Genomic DNA, 15,945 nt, shown 5'->3' on the forward strand with positions numbered 1-15,945 from the left:
AAAAAATAATAAAATAATCGCGGAAGCCATGACTTTTTGTATTCTTCTTTTGATAGTTTCCTCCAAAATCTGAAGCAGCATACACTGATATAACACTTACAACACTTTCGCTCCGAGTCAACTACAATACATTTACAACAGTTTAGCTGACTTCCAATTAAGCAACCAGACCTGTTATATACTCTTCAAAAAAAGAAACGCAAAAGGGTACAAATGGGTTATAACTCCGATTTTATGTTTCCTACCGGTTCATGCTTTGTGAATATAAGGTCATTGCATGTCCCAAACACATTCCCACGGTTACATTCGATAAAACGCAGCTACTGTACAATAAAGTTCCAAAATGTGAATATTCGCAAAAATGCAGCCACGTGCAAACCATGTCACCACTGCACGTGCGTTGTCTGCACGTGCAACATGAACACCGACAGTATAAAAGTGCAGGGTGTTCGCTTGCCTGGCCTCTGTATCTGGTCGACAGTTGACAATCCAGGACATGCCACGTCTCAGTGAACCGCAGAGAAACAATGCCATCGGCCGACTAGACGCAGGCGAATCCAGAACGGCCGTTGCCAGGGCATTCCATGTGTCCCCAAGCACCATCTCCAGACTGTGGGACCGTTACCAGCAACATGGATCAACACGTGACCTCCCTAGATCCGGTCGACCACGGGTCACTACCCCCGGGCAGGACCGCTACATCCGGGTACGCCACCTTCGGGAACGATTGACTACTGCCACCTCCACAGCCGCAGCAATACCAGGTTTGCGCAGGATATCCGACCAGACCGTACGGAACCGCCTACGTGAGGTAGGAATTCGTGCCAGACGTCCAGTTCGAGGTGTCATCTTAACACCACAACACCGTCGACTCCGACTGCAGTGGTGCCAGATTCATCGACAATGGCCTCAACTGCGATGGAGACAGGTGTGGTTCAGTGACGAGTCCCGATTTCTGCTCCGACGTCGTGATGGAAGATGTCGCGTGTATAGGCGTCGTGGTGAACGTTATGCGGCAAACTGCGTGCAGGAAGTGGACAGATTCGGCGGGGGTAGTGTCATGGTGTGGGCAGCCATCTCACACACTGGCAGAACTGACCTGGTCCACGTGCAGGGCAACCTGAATGCACAGGGCTACATTGACCAGATCCTCCGGCCACACATCGTTCCAGTTATGGCCAACGCCAACGCAGTGTTCCACCAGGCCTCACACAGCACGTCTCACAACGGCTTTCCTACAGAACAACAACATTAATGTCCTTCCTTGGCCATCGATATCACCGGATTTGAACCCAATTGAGCATCTATGGGACGAGTTGGACCGACGCCTCCGACAGCGACAACCACAGCCCAGACCCTGCCCGAGCTGGCAGCAGCCTTGCAGGCCGAGTGGGCCACCATCCCCCGGGATGTCATCCGTACTCTGGTTGCTTGAATGGGCAGGCGGTGCCAGGCAGTTGTCAACACACGCGGAGGCCACACCCGGTATTGACTCCAGATGACCTTGACCTTGGTGGTGTGTCCTATCACTTACTCACAATGGACTAGAGTGAATTGTGAACAATCCTGCAACATTTGGTAATTATCGGACTCACCATTCAATAATTAAATCAATTCTCCAAATGTTACGACAATGTGGTTTTGCGTTTCTTCTTTTGAAGAGTATATGAACATACAACATTTTTGCTCAGGAACATATAGGGTCCATTACATTGTGAAAATTAAGACCTTATTTATCAACATTTTGTAGATACTACATTTTTGCACTGACCCAGCGATATTATTTTTTAATGCTCGTTTTCTCAAAATGGGAATTTTGTATATACAACATTCCTGCACTCACCCAGCGAAATGTTGTAGCCACTTTGTACAGAAATTAACAATTTGCTAATTTGGCAATGTACAGGGTGAGCCCTGCAATTGTACGCAGTACATATAGTTTGCAAAACCTCTCCATTATACATTTGCTGTAAGATACTAGAAAGAGCATCATGAAAAACAATATTCTTATACAAATTAATGTAAATGACCGTAATTAAATGTGTACATGCTTTGTAGGATACACGAAAGAGCAACATATTGCGGGAAGACTTCGAAGATGACGAGACCTCGCGGTCGTTTGTGCCGAAGTCGAGACGGGACAGGAGGAAAGATCGGGAGCGGGAGGTTGACTTTGAACCCCTGCCGGAAGAGGTGTATGCCAAGAGATCATGCAGGATGAGGAAGACGATGAATTACAACTTCACCGAGTACGACGAGCTCATCAACAGCGCCATACAGGAGGACATCCGAGACGTCGACATGTCACAGCCGCCAGGTGAGAGAGACTAATTAACACTTGTCACAGCCGCCAGGTGAGAGAGACTAATTAACACTTGTCACAGCCGCCAGGTGAGAGAGGGTAATTAGTACCTGTCACAGCCGCCAGGTGAGAGGGTAATTAGTACCTGTCACAGCCGCCAGGTGAGAGAGGGTAATTAGTACCTGTCACAGCCGCCAGGTGAGAGGTTAATTAGTACATGTCACAGCCGCCAGGTGAGCGGGTAATAGTACCTGTCACAGCCGCCAGGTAAGCGGGTAATAGTACCTGTCACAGCCGCCAGGTGAGAGGTTAATTAATGCCTGTTACCATTGTCATTTACCTGTTGTAATTTCCAGGTGAGAGGTTTAATTAATACCTGTTTCCATTGCCATTTACCTGTCACAACCTCTAGTTGAGAGGGTTAATACCTGTTGCCATTGTCATTTATCTGTCGTAACCTCCAATGGAGCTGTTTAATTAATACCTGTTACCATTGTCATTTATAGGTATTTGACATGGTAAAGACATATCTAATATGTTAAGAGGCAGTAAAATTAATTTGATATTATTTTTGTCCATCAGTATTTTACAGGAATCAGTCATGGTAAAGACATATCTAATGTTATTTTTCAGGAATCGGTGGTGGTGAAGATGTGTAACATTATTTTACAGGAATCAGTCATGGTAAAGACATATCTAATGTTATTTTACAGGAATCGGTCGTGGTAAAGACATGTGTAACGTTAGTTTACAGGAATTGGTCGCGGTAAAGACATGTGTAACATTACTTTACAGGAATCAGTTGTGGTAAAGACGTGTAACATTATTTTACAGGAATCGGTTGTGGTAAAGACGTGTAACATTATTTTACAGGAATCGGTCATGGTAAAGACATGTCTAACATTAATTTACAGGAATCGGTTGTGGTAAAGACATGTCTAATGTTATTTTACAGGAATCGGTCGTGGTAAAGACATGTTTAACATAATGCAGGCTGAGGAAGCAGAAGAAGCAGAAAAACATGAGGAAGAACTGGATGGGAAACCCCCACCGGTCCTCAGTCGAGCGAAGAAACAACGCAAAGGTCGACGTCTCACGCAGCTCGACAGTGACGATAATGACGATGACAGCGAAGAGTTCCAGTTATCAGAGTGAGCTATTTTTCAGTTTTCTGAGTGAGCGATTTTTTTCAGTTATCTCAGTAAGCAATTTTTTTCAGTTATCTCAGTGGGGGATTTTTCAGTTATCTGCATATGAGCTAGCTATTTTACAGTTATCTAAGTGAGCTACTTTTTCAGTTATCTACATCTTAGTGAGTTTTTTTCAGTTATCTGAGAGCTTTTTTTTTTCAGTTATCTGCATCTGAGTGAGCTATTTTTCAATTAACTGAGTGACCTAATTTAAATTTCCAGTTATCTGAGTAATCTATTTTTCAGTTATATGAGTGAGCTAGTTTTTAGTTGTCTGAGTGATCTATGTTGGGGTTTCTTTTATGGTTATCAGTTATCTGAAATCACTGTATTCATTGGCAAGATATGATAACTTGATAAATTTCTGTATTTTCTAGGAATTACCAAAAATGAAATAAGTCTGACCCAAGTTGTTTCTTCTAAATACGCTTTATATGTACTTGCATATGCTTTTATACACACATATATCCAATAGTTGAAGATTAATTAATCAATGTGCTCTAGTGGCATAAAAAATGCATTTTAACCATGCTTAAAAGGACCAAGGTGCAATGGTAAAATGTTCACTTGATGCGTGGTCAGTCTGGGATCGATCCTTGTCGGTTTGTCGATTGAGCTTTTTCTCGATGCAGGCAGTGCAACATGACTGGTATATCAAATGCCATGGTATGTGCTATCCTGTCTGTGGGATGGTGCAAATAAAAGATCCCTTGCTACAACTAAAAAAAATGTAGCAGGTTTCCTCTAAGACTATATGTCAGATTTACCAAATGTTTGACATCCAATAGTTAAAGTTAAACTTTGTTTTGTTTAAAGACACTACTAGAGCACTTTGATTTATTGATCATCGGCTATTGGATATATAATGATGAATAAATCAATGTGCTCTAGTGGTGTCGTTAAATAAAACAAACTTTAAGAGGACATAGTACTTTTAAAATGGTGGTTAATTGTGTGAAACCGTGTTTATGCCAGAAAGAAATATTTGGGTGTGGCACTAAGAATTCAATGCAACCACGGTCAACAGGGGGGTATGGGGGCATCCCCTAGAATGAAAATGGATTAATGGGTTAAGTTTAGTGTTAGGGTTAAGAAAATCATACAGTAATGATAAGAGTAATTAATTTTGTGAAAAAGTTAACTTTAAAAAAATAAAATTTGGATATGGCGCTATACCCGTTTTACCATCTGGCAGAAACCCTGTAAAAGGGGCGGGATTTAGCCCAGTGGGTTCAGCACTCGCCTGAGATTGCAGGATCTAACCACCTCGGTGGATCCATTCAACTGATTGGGGTTTTTCTCGTTCTAGCCAGAGCACCACAACTGGTATATCAAAGGCCATGTTAAATGCTTTCCTGTCTGTGGGAAAGTGCATATAAAAGATCCCTTGCTGCTAATAAAAAAAGTAGCGGGTTTCCTCTTAATACTATATGTTAAAATTACCAAATATTTGACATCCAATAGACGATGATTAATAAATCAATGTGCTCTAGTGGTGTTATTAAAAAAATATATATATAATAACTTCAACTATTGGATTTCAAACATTTAGAGAAAACACGCGACATTTTTTTCCCTCATAACAAACTTTAACTTTAAAGGGACATTCCTGAGTTTGCTGCAATTTTTAAGATGTTATCGACTAAGACTGAGACTTTTTAACGATGTAATAACATATCAAATATGTTTTTCTGCATAAAATATTAGTGGCTGTATATTAAACGTGTTTTTGATTATTTTAATATTTATACTAGGCTAAATTTATTTTATTTCCTAAAATATAATTTTTTCGTAGAAGACAAAATCCAGTTTGGGCTTCTTACAAATATTAAGACAACCAGAAACACATTGAATATACAGACACTGTTATTCTAAACAAGAAATTATATTTAATATGTAACTTTAATTGAAGAAATATTTTATTAGTGGGGATAATCTTACAATGCAGCAAACTCAGGAATGTCCCTTTGAGAAAACTGAGTATTTTTAAGTGGTGATTGTGTCAGCTGACGAGATGACGTTGTTGTGTTCAGGGAGTCTGTATCGGAGGCAAGCCCTGAGGAGGTGGAGGACGATGCGAGCGATGACAGCGAGGACTGGCGGCCGGGGCAGTCGGCCGCACGATCGTCCACCAGGAGGTCAAAACGGACGTCACGCGGCCAGTCCAGCAGGTGGTCGTGCTACAACAAGGATTTCGGTGAGATTGGCTCGGCGGTTAGACCCACATCAGTTTAGAACAAAAATTACATATTATTATTATTATTAAATGAATGGGAACAACAGTATTGGTTTAACCTTTTAGACTACTGGATTAATTTTTGACATAAGCCGCGTTGAGTGGGTACAAGTTTATGATGTTTACTCACATATATTCACTTTTAAATGTTCTATAAATACATAAAATAAAGTTCATATTTGAATCGATAAGTATTATTTTCGTGGGTTTTTCTAATTTTTATATTTTAGATCAGTTAATGTACGATTCATATCCCAATATTTGGTGATTTTCATTGTTGTTAAAACGATCAAATTTATTATCAAATTAGCTGTCGCAATCAGCTATCGATTCCTCAAAATAACTACGACTTTCCACCATTGTTGTCTAATAGAGGATACTGCCGAGTGTCTTGTGATATCATAATTTATCAGCATGAGTTGATAAAAGTATAAAATCCGAGGCTTGCCGAGGATTTTTATACTTTTATCAACGAGTGCTGATAAATTATAATATCACAAGACACGAGTGGGGGGGGGGGGTATTCTTTTTATCATCCATTATCATTTTTTTCATTTGCGACAGTTGTCAGTAATGTGGGTTGAATGTCACTATATTAGGTAGCGGTAGACTTGTTAACTAGCAGAACGGCAGTTCCATAACGTCACTAATGATAGGTTTAGCACAGAAACAAACACAGTGACGTAACAAAATATTGTCTTGTGATTAAAATTTGACCAATCAAGATTATAAGAAGCGATATCTCCTGCAGAGAATATCATAGGATATCGCAAATTATAGTGCCAGCGATATCTCCTACAAAAGCGTTTAATGGATGATAAGCAAAAATACTTGCCGAAAACCACATTTTCCAACTCAAAATTCCTAGGTATTTTCCATTAGAAAACAAAAACCTAAAGCTGCCATACCATGACTTAAACTGTTTCCTTTTTTATTATTATATCCGGTGAGTGCTGTGTGCAAAACAGCGGGAAATATGAATTGGGGAATGCACTGTATACAGTGTACAGTATGACGACTGGCGTGACGTCAGGCGATATATCTCACCTGCAGTAGTCGGAATGTTAAATAATATTAATTGTAATCGTTACACATTATGGTGGGAATTATCAACAGGCATAGCATATGTGAAGACCTCTCCCTACATTTTACAAACAGATTTTATCCTGCAAGCACAGTTTCTATTGGCTAATTACGATGACTGATTAAAGCAAAGTCATCAGCGTACACTAGCAGATGATGGCTTGTGACATAATGTACATGTATACATCACATCCATAGATATGAGGGGCCTAGTGGTAAAGCATTCGCTTAAAGCGTGGTCAGTCTAGGATCGATCCCCGTCAGTGGAACCCATTGGGCTATTTCTCGTTCCATCCTATGCTCGCTCCACAACTGGTATAACAAAGGCTGTGGTATGTACTATCTTGTCTGTGGGATGGTGCATATAAAAAATCCCTTGCTGCTAATCGAAAAGAGTAGCCCATGAAGTGGCGTCAGCGGGTTTCCTCTCTCATTATCTGTGTGGTCCTTAACCATATGTCTGACAACATATAACCGTAAAATAAAATGTGTTGAGTGCGTCTTTAAATAAAACATTTCCTTTTTCATAGATATGTCACAAAACTGTTCACTTACTAAGTAGTTGTAGCTGAAATGAGCAGGAATAATGATGGTTTTCGCTCAGTTTTTGTAAATTCTGTTTTCCAACTTCCAGTTAGTGTGAAGCAGTAATCTTAACTACATTAATGTGAAATTCACTCATACACTTTAATAGTTAGGGCCGACATTTTACAAATTTAATTATGTTTGCCGATAATGTCATTTAAAACAGACTGGACTGAAAACGACACCAGGGCAAAGTAAGAAATTTGGTAACAAATACAAAGGATGTGTTTGTTAATAACAGTATTTTCAATTACTGTGGGGAAAATATCATCTAGAGGCAGTAAGGTTATGGAATGTATTACAAAATGTTATGGAGAGTATGGTCCTACTCACTTTAAAAAAAGTTACTTTCCAGCCCATAGTGGGTTGATTTATCTTTATATTATCAGATAAAAAATTAATCCTGTACTCGACATCTAAGCTGTGTGGATTTGCCATTCTAGTTTGTGGGTTTTTTTTTTTTTTTCAGTTGTCGATGATGACTATGAAAGCTCCGACAGCGCTAAAAACCGGAGGTCAACAAGGTCAAAGGCCAAGAGGCAGGTGAATTACCAGGAGCTCAATTCGGACGAATCCGAAGCCGTCGAATCGTCGGAATCAGAAGAATCGGCGAACCTGTCGGACCTGTGCTCAGAGGATTCGGATCAGAAATCGAAGAAGTCCAACCGAAGAGTGATCAGGTCTGACAGTGAGGATGAGGATGAGGCAGAGGCAGATGGTCCAAAACCAAAGGAAGTTCCCCTTCGCAAGAAACCAAAACCAAACCCAAACCTGGAGAACTCGGACTCGGAGACGAACGAGGAGTCGAGTGCTGAAGAAAAAAACCCACCACAAAGACCGGTTAGGAAGTCGGCGGCTAAAGTGAACTTTAAGAAATTCGAGGAATCGTCTTCGGAAGACCTCTCCGAGGGCGAGGCCGAACCGGCGAAAAAGAAGAAGACTGTGTTGAAGAGTGATTCCGAGAGTGAAAACAATGAAGAGGACATGGATTCTAAGGCAAAGGGTGAAAAGGAAACGAAAGATAGTGACACTGAGGAGGATACAGACGAGCTGGATACCAAAAAAGAACATGTGAAGGATTCGGCCGGTGTAGTAGATGTGAAACAAGATGATCTGTTGCAAGATGATGGAGACAAGCCATCAGAAACTGTGAGTGGGAAAACCGAGGAAAACAAACCAGCAAGCGGTGAAGTGGAAAAGGACAGTAAGGTTACTGGTGGGCTTGGTAGTCCTCAAGCTCATGCACCATCACAAGACGGTCAACCCCAGGGTTTTCCAGGTGTCCAAGATGGCCACCAAGTGTACAGACCCATGGGTGAGTCGTACGGTCTCCAGGGGAAACCGGATTATCCTCATTCGTACGGACCACCTCGTCCATACATGCACCCCCAGTACGGACCACCTCATGGACCTCCTTACCCACAAGGACAGCACGCCATGCCACAGAGACCACCACAGGCCATGGGCTCCCCACCCCATGCTCATGCATCCCCCCAGCAACTGCAAGGGCCACATCCTCACGGGACCCCACCACATGGCAGCATGCAACATCCCTCTATGGGCCCCCATGGTCCTCAGCCAGCTCCTTACCCTGGGGGTCAGCAACACATGGGTCAGGGCTACTACATGCCGGGAGGGCAGCCGCGGGCTCCTGGTCCTCAGGGTATGATGAGTCCCTGTGGAAGTCCACCCCACGGTCCCCATCCCACCCCTCAACAACAACAAATGCAACACCCACCACATGGGACGCCACCGCAGGCGGGAGCAGGTCAGTCCCACATTTCCCCACCTCACCACTCTAACCCGCAGTCCGGTGTGAGCCCACACGGTCCCATGCCACACGGACCGCCATCGCACCCGCATCAGTACGGGCCTTACCCGAACATGTACGGCCAGCCGCCTCCGGGACCTTACCCTGGAAGCCCCGGGTGCCCGAGACCTGGCATGCCGCACCCCACACGACCGCATATGTCTCCACCCCTGAGCCAGATGTCGATCCCCACAAGTCAGCACATGCCCCCGTCGCTTCCCCACAGCCAGTCTGGTCCGGCCAGGCATCCCCAGATGAACGGTCCATCGCGGCACGTGATGCCTCCTCATCTGAATGGACCTCCGAGCCACAGCTTCCAGTCCTTGCAGAGGCCCAGTGTTCCTCGTCAAAGTCAGCAGCAGCAGAGTCAACCAGTGAAGCAAGACTCGAGGACCCTGATTGATGCACCTTCAGTTCCTCCTCAAGAAATGCCAAGACATCCGCCAACAGCACCACCACTAGGAGCTGCAGAGTCGGCTCGGGGGTCTCAGCTTACCCCGATGACCGACGCTGCAGGTGCCACTTCGTCTTCAGGGAGTCGCGGCTTCATGATGGACAATCTGCTGAAGGACAGCGGGGGGCAGGGCAGGAAGGAGCCCGCCACAGGGGGGGAGGATGATGATCTGGAGGATGTATCGGACATTGTTAACTATGTCATGAACGATGATTACTTCAAGGACCACACATAGGTCCTGTGTGTTAGTTCTTAGTTCCGCCGTGCCCCCTCCCCCCAAGGGCTGAAAACTGGAAATGATTATGTTCACTGTGAATGGTGTCTACTTTAATGATTATGATATAGGTCTTTGTATTGTCAGTTAATTAATTCAAGGACTGTGTATTAAATGAGGGGTTTTTTTTATACTCAAGCATTATATATATGTCTGTAATAACTGTTTTTCAGTTAACTGGGTTTTTGTTTGTTTGGTTTTGGGGGGTTTTAAGGGGAGGAGGTGTCTTCAAGAATCATACACAAGTCTTTGCATTAGATGCTAACTATTTTAAGGACTAAACAAGGGTCTTTGTATCAAATAGTGATTTTGGGGGGAATGTTTTTTGTTAATTCAAGCATTATGCATTTGTCTATACTAGCTGTTAACTATTTCAAGGTCCACACATGGTCTTTATTTTAATTGGATTGTGGACATTTTCTTTTACTTCAGGAGTCGTACATATCTCTATAATAGTCTTAAGGGGACAGACCCTAGTTTTTAAACACTAAGGCATATTTTTTACCTAGTCTAGTTTCAACCCCTAAAAATGGACACTAAGTTTGGTTAATTTATAAAACTGTAACAAATTTGGATACAACAGAGTAAAACGAGTCTGTGACGTTGGAATACCCTTAAATATAGATTATAACGCGACTCCATAACCGTTACTTCTCAGACACGTGTTTATAAAAATATGAAAAATACATTTTGTGGTATTAAAAACACCAGGGCCCGTGCTTATAAAACTTAAAGTCTAGACTTTAATAAAGTCCAGACTTTAACGTAATGCTATATGAATGGCGTTGCCATGACGTTAAAGGCTGGACTTTATTAAAGTCTAGACTTCAAGGTTTATAAGCACAGGGCCTGGATGGCTAGAAACACCGTTTGTACAGAAATGGATAATCTAAACCATAAAATATAAGTAATGTTTGATTTCAGTAATCATAAACGGCTCTAATAGTGAAATATATGTCTTAGTGTTTAAAGACTAGGGTCTGTCCCTTTAACTATTTCAAGGATGACCCACGTGGATCACTTTCTTAACTGTTGTTTGCCACTTTACCTCTCAACAAGGACCCTTATTTTCTGCTGTACTTTCAAGAGTATCTCCAACTGTTACTGTGTTTCATTTGTGAAATGCTGAACTGATTGATATCTATACTAAATTATTTTAATACTTTATTCATCCAAGAGGAAAAAGCTGATATTAGGTCTTCCAATAATCAGGGGTTCTAGAATTGTTTTTAAATTCACTTGCCATGGGGCCAGTGGATTTGAAAATTCACTGGCCATGGTGAAAAATTCACTTGCCCAATTTTAACTGTTTATAAAAGTGCATAAAGTCATATTCACTTTCATTACCCAATAATTGTTAAACAATTATTGAGTAATGAAAGTGAAAGTGACTTTTTTGAGAGTACTGAAAAAACAACTCGTTGATGTAATTTTTCAGGTTTTTGTCTTATTTAACCTCTCTTTTTTATTTTATTTTATATTTTTGTGGTGGTTTTTTTGTTTGCATAAATTAATGTTAATAAGAAGACTGGATTTGATCTGAAAACCAGAAAAAAATACCTTTATTTAACTGTGTTGCAGGTTTTCAGCTTTTTAAGATCTTTCAGTTTTTAGGTGGGTTGTTTTTTTCTTCTAAATGGGCATTGAGTGACAGTCCCTTAAAAAACAGTCATCCAATAAGCATGGTTGAGAATCCCCAATCTCCTGAAAGAGCCACAAACCGGTTTATCTACTCCAACAACCTTGCAGATTTATTTTTAAAGTGTCCGTGGCTTGTCCAAGGTCCAAGAACTACGCAAGTGTTTACATTTTGTCATGGTGGTGAGGTGTGGTGCAACTCAGCCAAATACTAGCCAAAGTTAGTTTTTCTTCATTTAAGTTGGTAAACCGTAATATTATTGTATAGTATATATGATGCTGGCAAATAGCTTAGACATTTATGTTGGGGTGTTGTTGGGTTTTTTTTAATGGTTTTTGTTTTTTTTAATGTTGGGGTGTTTTCTGCACACAAAAAAACCAAAAGGATCAGGCATAAATTTGCAAATGTCCTATCTTTTATACTTATTTCGTCTTTTCTTTTATACTTATTTCCGTGCTTATATCTAATTAAGGTTCAAGCACGCTGTCCTGAGCACACACCTCAGCTATCTGGGCTGTCTGTCCAGGACAGTGAGTTAATGATTAGTTGTTAGTGAGAGAGAAGTCGGTGTAGTGGTCTTACACCAACCCAATGAGCCGTTAAACGTGCTCTGGGTGGGAGCCAGTACCTGGATGTGAACCCAGTACCTACCACCTTTAAGTCTGATGGCTTAATTATTAGTTAACTTATACGGTCTTCTCCTGGATGTTTATGAAAATAGTTCATTAAAGTGTAGCAGGTCAGCTAGTGTTGATTAACCATGTCAGTGACTTTCAAAATGGCCTGCTCACATGGTTGGTTAACACTAAGGCCAAAAGAATTCTGGTCTCTGGTCAGCTTGTGCAGCGATTTTGACCCTCGCACATCAAAAATGCTATGATGTAAAACCACATTTGGAGCCAAAAAGTCATCGCACATGAACTAGGACGTGAATTCTGATTTCAATTTAAATATGACCCTTATTTCGGTATCAAATATAGCCACCTTTTCTGTGCAATCCAAGCTTTTAAAAAAAAAGACGAAAGAAAACAAAAGCTGCATCGCTGCATCAATTCTGGAACTTTGGTCTGACCAGAGACTGACTATTGGGGTTTTGTTTGTTTGTTGTTGTTGGGGTGGGGGTTTTTTTTTTGGGGGGGGGGGGGGGGGGGGGGGGGGGGGGGGGGACAGAGGATTTTATGCTAGAGAAAATAATTTGTGGGAATAACCACCAGTGTATACAGGGCAGTTCGGGTATGTCTTTGCTACCTACATTATAAAGGCTACCTGCTTATAAAGACCATATTTTAGTGCTTTTTGAGTGGCCTTAGTGTGACAGATTTGAATATTTTTAACAGTAAACAACTGCTTGAGAATACTGTACTGTAGACAAATTATGTTTTTTGTTCGTCTTAATTTATTTTGGGATTGTATTCACTTATAGTTCAAGAAGGCTGTTGTGGGCGTATGCTTCAGCTATCTCTGAACTGTCTGTTCTGGGCGCCTACCTCAGCAATATTTGTTTTAAAATTTCATAATAAAACAAAATCTGTGTGTGTATACAAATTGTACTGCTGGTTTTGGGCTCCCAGTTGGTGTAAAGGCCGTATACCTCCCAGGGCTGGCTCTCGGTGATCAGACAAATTCGCCAAATCATCATCTTAAATTTCAAAAATTGCAAAAACACAGTTATTTTCTAATAAAATAACATTTATTGCATAAAATGTATTTGCCAAATTAAAATAAAATTTACCAGTTGTGTTTAAAATTCGCATTTGGTGAATTTGGCGAGTGCTAGAGCTAGCCCTGCCTCCCGTCTGCACCATTAAAACTTGATCTGAGACCTAATTCACAAAGATCTCTAAGGCTCTGCTAGACAACAAAGCATCCTCTTTGCAAGTCTTTTAGCACTGCACTGCGAGATTGCAAAGTTGCGAGAGTTTAGTGAATTAGGCCCCTGACTTGCAGCCAGTACAGGAATGTGCACCCAGTATTGACCTATCTTAAAGGGACAGACCCTAGTTTAGTGAATTAGGCCCCTGACTTGCAGCCAGTACAGGAATGTGCACCCAGTATTGACCTGTCTTAAAGGGACAGACCCTAGTTTAGTGAATTAGGCCCCTGACTTGCAGCCAGTACAGGAATGTGCACCCAGTATTGACCTGTCTTAAAGGGACAGACCCTAGTTTCAGCCCATGAAAATTAACACTACATGTATGTTTAGTTAATCTACAAACCTGTAACACATTTGGATAAAGTTACAATTGAGTGAAACAAGAGTCTGTGACTTTTGAAATGGTGAAATACCCTCTAAAAATAGACTAAAACTTGACTCCATAACTGTTATCTCTCAGACACACATGCGTTTTTAAAAAATATGAGAAATGCATTTTGTAATATTAGAAACAACAGAATGACCAAAACACTTCGAATGTACGGAAATGAATAATCTAAACCATAAAATCTTAAGTAAAGTATGATTTCTGTTATCAAAAACAACTCTAATAGTCCAAAATATGTCTTAGTGTTTAAAAACTAGGGTATGTCCCTTTAAGACAGATATCTTAACTATTACGCCACCGAGGACACATTTGTCCAGATTTCTGCCTTTACAAATTAACCAAAACCAAAAAAAAAAACCCCACCACACAGGAGATGTGTACCTGATATATAATTGCACTGTGGCTACCATATCTAGTGCAAAAACTAAATGTTTGGTGTTGATCTCTCCATATACGGTTGTGTTTAACCCTTCTATGTTAGTGTCTCCTTAGAAATTGGGCAGGCATGGTGGACTAAACACTTTTAGGGGCACTTTAACCATTCACCAGAAAATTTTAAAAACTTATTTCTTTTATTACTTTGAGCTATGGGGACACCACTGCCAAACAGTCTTAGTTGTGAAACGAATATTTTGTTTGTTTGATGATTTACATGTATTATGTAACTTGTGTTCATTCATTAATTCATTTTAACTTATTTTCATGCTTGTATTCATTTAAAGGTTCAAGCATGCTGTCCTGGGCACACAAACCACGGCTGTCCAGGACAGTGGGTAAATTGTCATTTGTTTGTGAGAGAGACATTGTTGTAGTAGCCTTACACCTTCCAATTAGGTTTTTAAAAACTCGCTCTGGGTGGGAGGCAGTACTGCCGTTCGAACCCAGTACCTACCAGCCTTATAGGTCAATGACGTAACCACTACACCACAGAGGTCGGTGTAACTTGAGTGCTGCTGCTGTTGTCTTTATGATTGTTGAGACGATGCTGTACCTCAGGGCATTTTGTGTCAGTTTGTTGTTTCAGGGAGACGTGCTTCTTTGCAGGGCTCGAACATAACAATTTGTTGTCTCCCACGGCAATTTTTAAAAGAATTACCATGGAAGAAACAGCCCACCGATGGCAATTTTGATCCTGCCTGTGGCAATTGTTTTTTTATCTTGCCGTATGTAGACATATTTCAGATGTGCAAATGTTAAATTTTGTCAGATACTGGTAATGTACACCAGGTGTATACATTTTGCCATTGTTGAGGAGCTTTACTAATGACACTGTGCCGTCGGTGATGCTCTCTACCTACGGCAGTTGATATATTATGTCGATTGCCGTCGGTGCTGTCGTTAAGTTCCAGTCCTGTCATTGGACGACTTTACAGTAAAGCCTAACTGTTTGTTACTTTAAAAGTGCATGAAATTCATGTGATGTTCAATTGTTACAGTATAGTGCATCAGCTCCTTCCAAGCACTGGGAGGAGATGGGGGGGGGTATGTTTTCAGAGTAATGTTATTCGGTAATATTAGTTAAGACTTGGAAATGTCTTATATTGGTGGCTTATAGTTGGTGTGTAATGTGTAAAATATACATGTGTGTACATGTAGCTGGGACCCATATTTAATTTTTCATTGATTGTTGTCTTCATTGTTAAGTTATGTCAAAGAAAGATTTAATTTTAATGACTTCCAAGGTTTTCTTTTTCTTTCTTTCTTAGTTTTTTTTTTAGTCGACTGTTGATTATATCTGTGCTAATATTTGTTGAACATATTCAGTTCACTTTTTTTTCTTCAAATGGAATGAAATGAGAACCACTGAATAAGATAATAGATCATTAAATTACTCAAATTTTGTTTATTTCATTTTAACCGAGTGATTTGTTATCTTTAAAGTTTCATAATAAATAACAATTAGCCTTAGGCCACCCATCCAAGTACTAACAACACCCAGTGAGCATTGCTTGACTTCAGAAATAACAAGAATGGGTGTGTCCACATTACTAACCATGCCATGTCAAGGGCTCCGGACTCGCCCCTGTCCAATTTGTTTTGTAAGTATTTCACATTGTTTTCCAACAAAACCAGTGCCATTATTTTTCTTTGTTGATCAGCACCTTCCCAGA

The 15,945-nt window shown here is 40.9% G+C and overlaps 1 protein-coding gene across 1 annotated transcript in view; it reads left to right on the top strand.

Annotated features, from left to right (window-relative positions):
• Nucleotides 1-12,625, top strand: part of LOC121370482 (remodeling and spacing factor 1-like) — a 42,495-nt gene extending 29,870 nt beyond the window's left edge. Inside the window, exons 14-17 of the mRNA XM_041495743.1 lie at nt 2,059-2,317; nt 3,258-3,453; nt 5,526-5,689; nt 7,866-12,625. Of these exons, the coding sequence (XP_041351677.1) occupies nt 2,059-2,317; nt 3,258-3,453; nt 5,526-5,689; nt 7,866-9,895 (2,649 nt within the window). The 3' untranslated portion in view covers nt 9,896-12,625. The remainder of the gene's footprint in view (nt 1-2,058; nt 2,318-3,257; nt 3,454-5,525; nt 5,690-7,865) is intronic.
• The last annotated feature ends 3,320 nt before the right edge of the window (nt 12,626-15,945 follow it).

This window comes from Gigantopelta aegis, chromosome 1, assembly GCF_016097555.1.
Source record: "Gigantopelta aegis isolate Gae_Host chromosome 1, Gae_host_genome, whole genome shotgun sequence".
Lineage (NCBI taxonomy): Eukaryota > Metazoa > Mollusca > Gastropoda > Neomphalida > Peltospiridae > Gigantopelta > Gigantopelta aegis.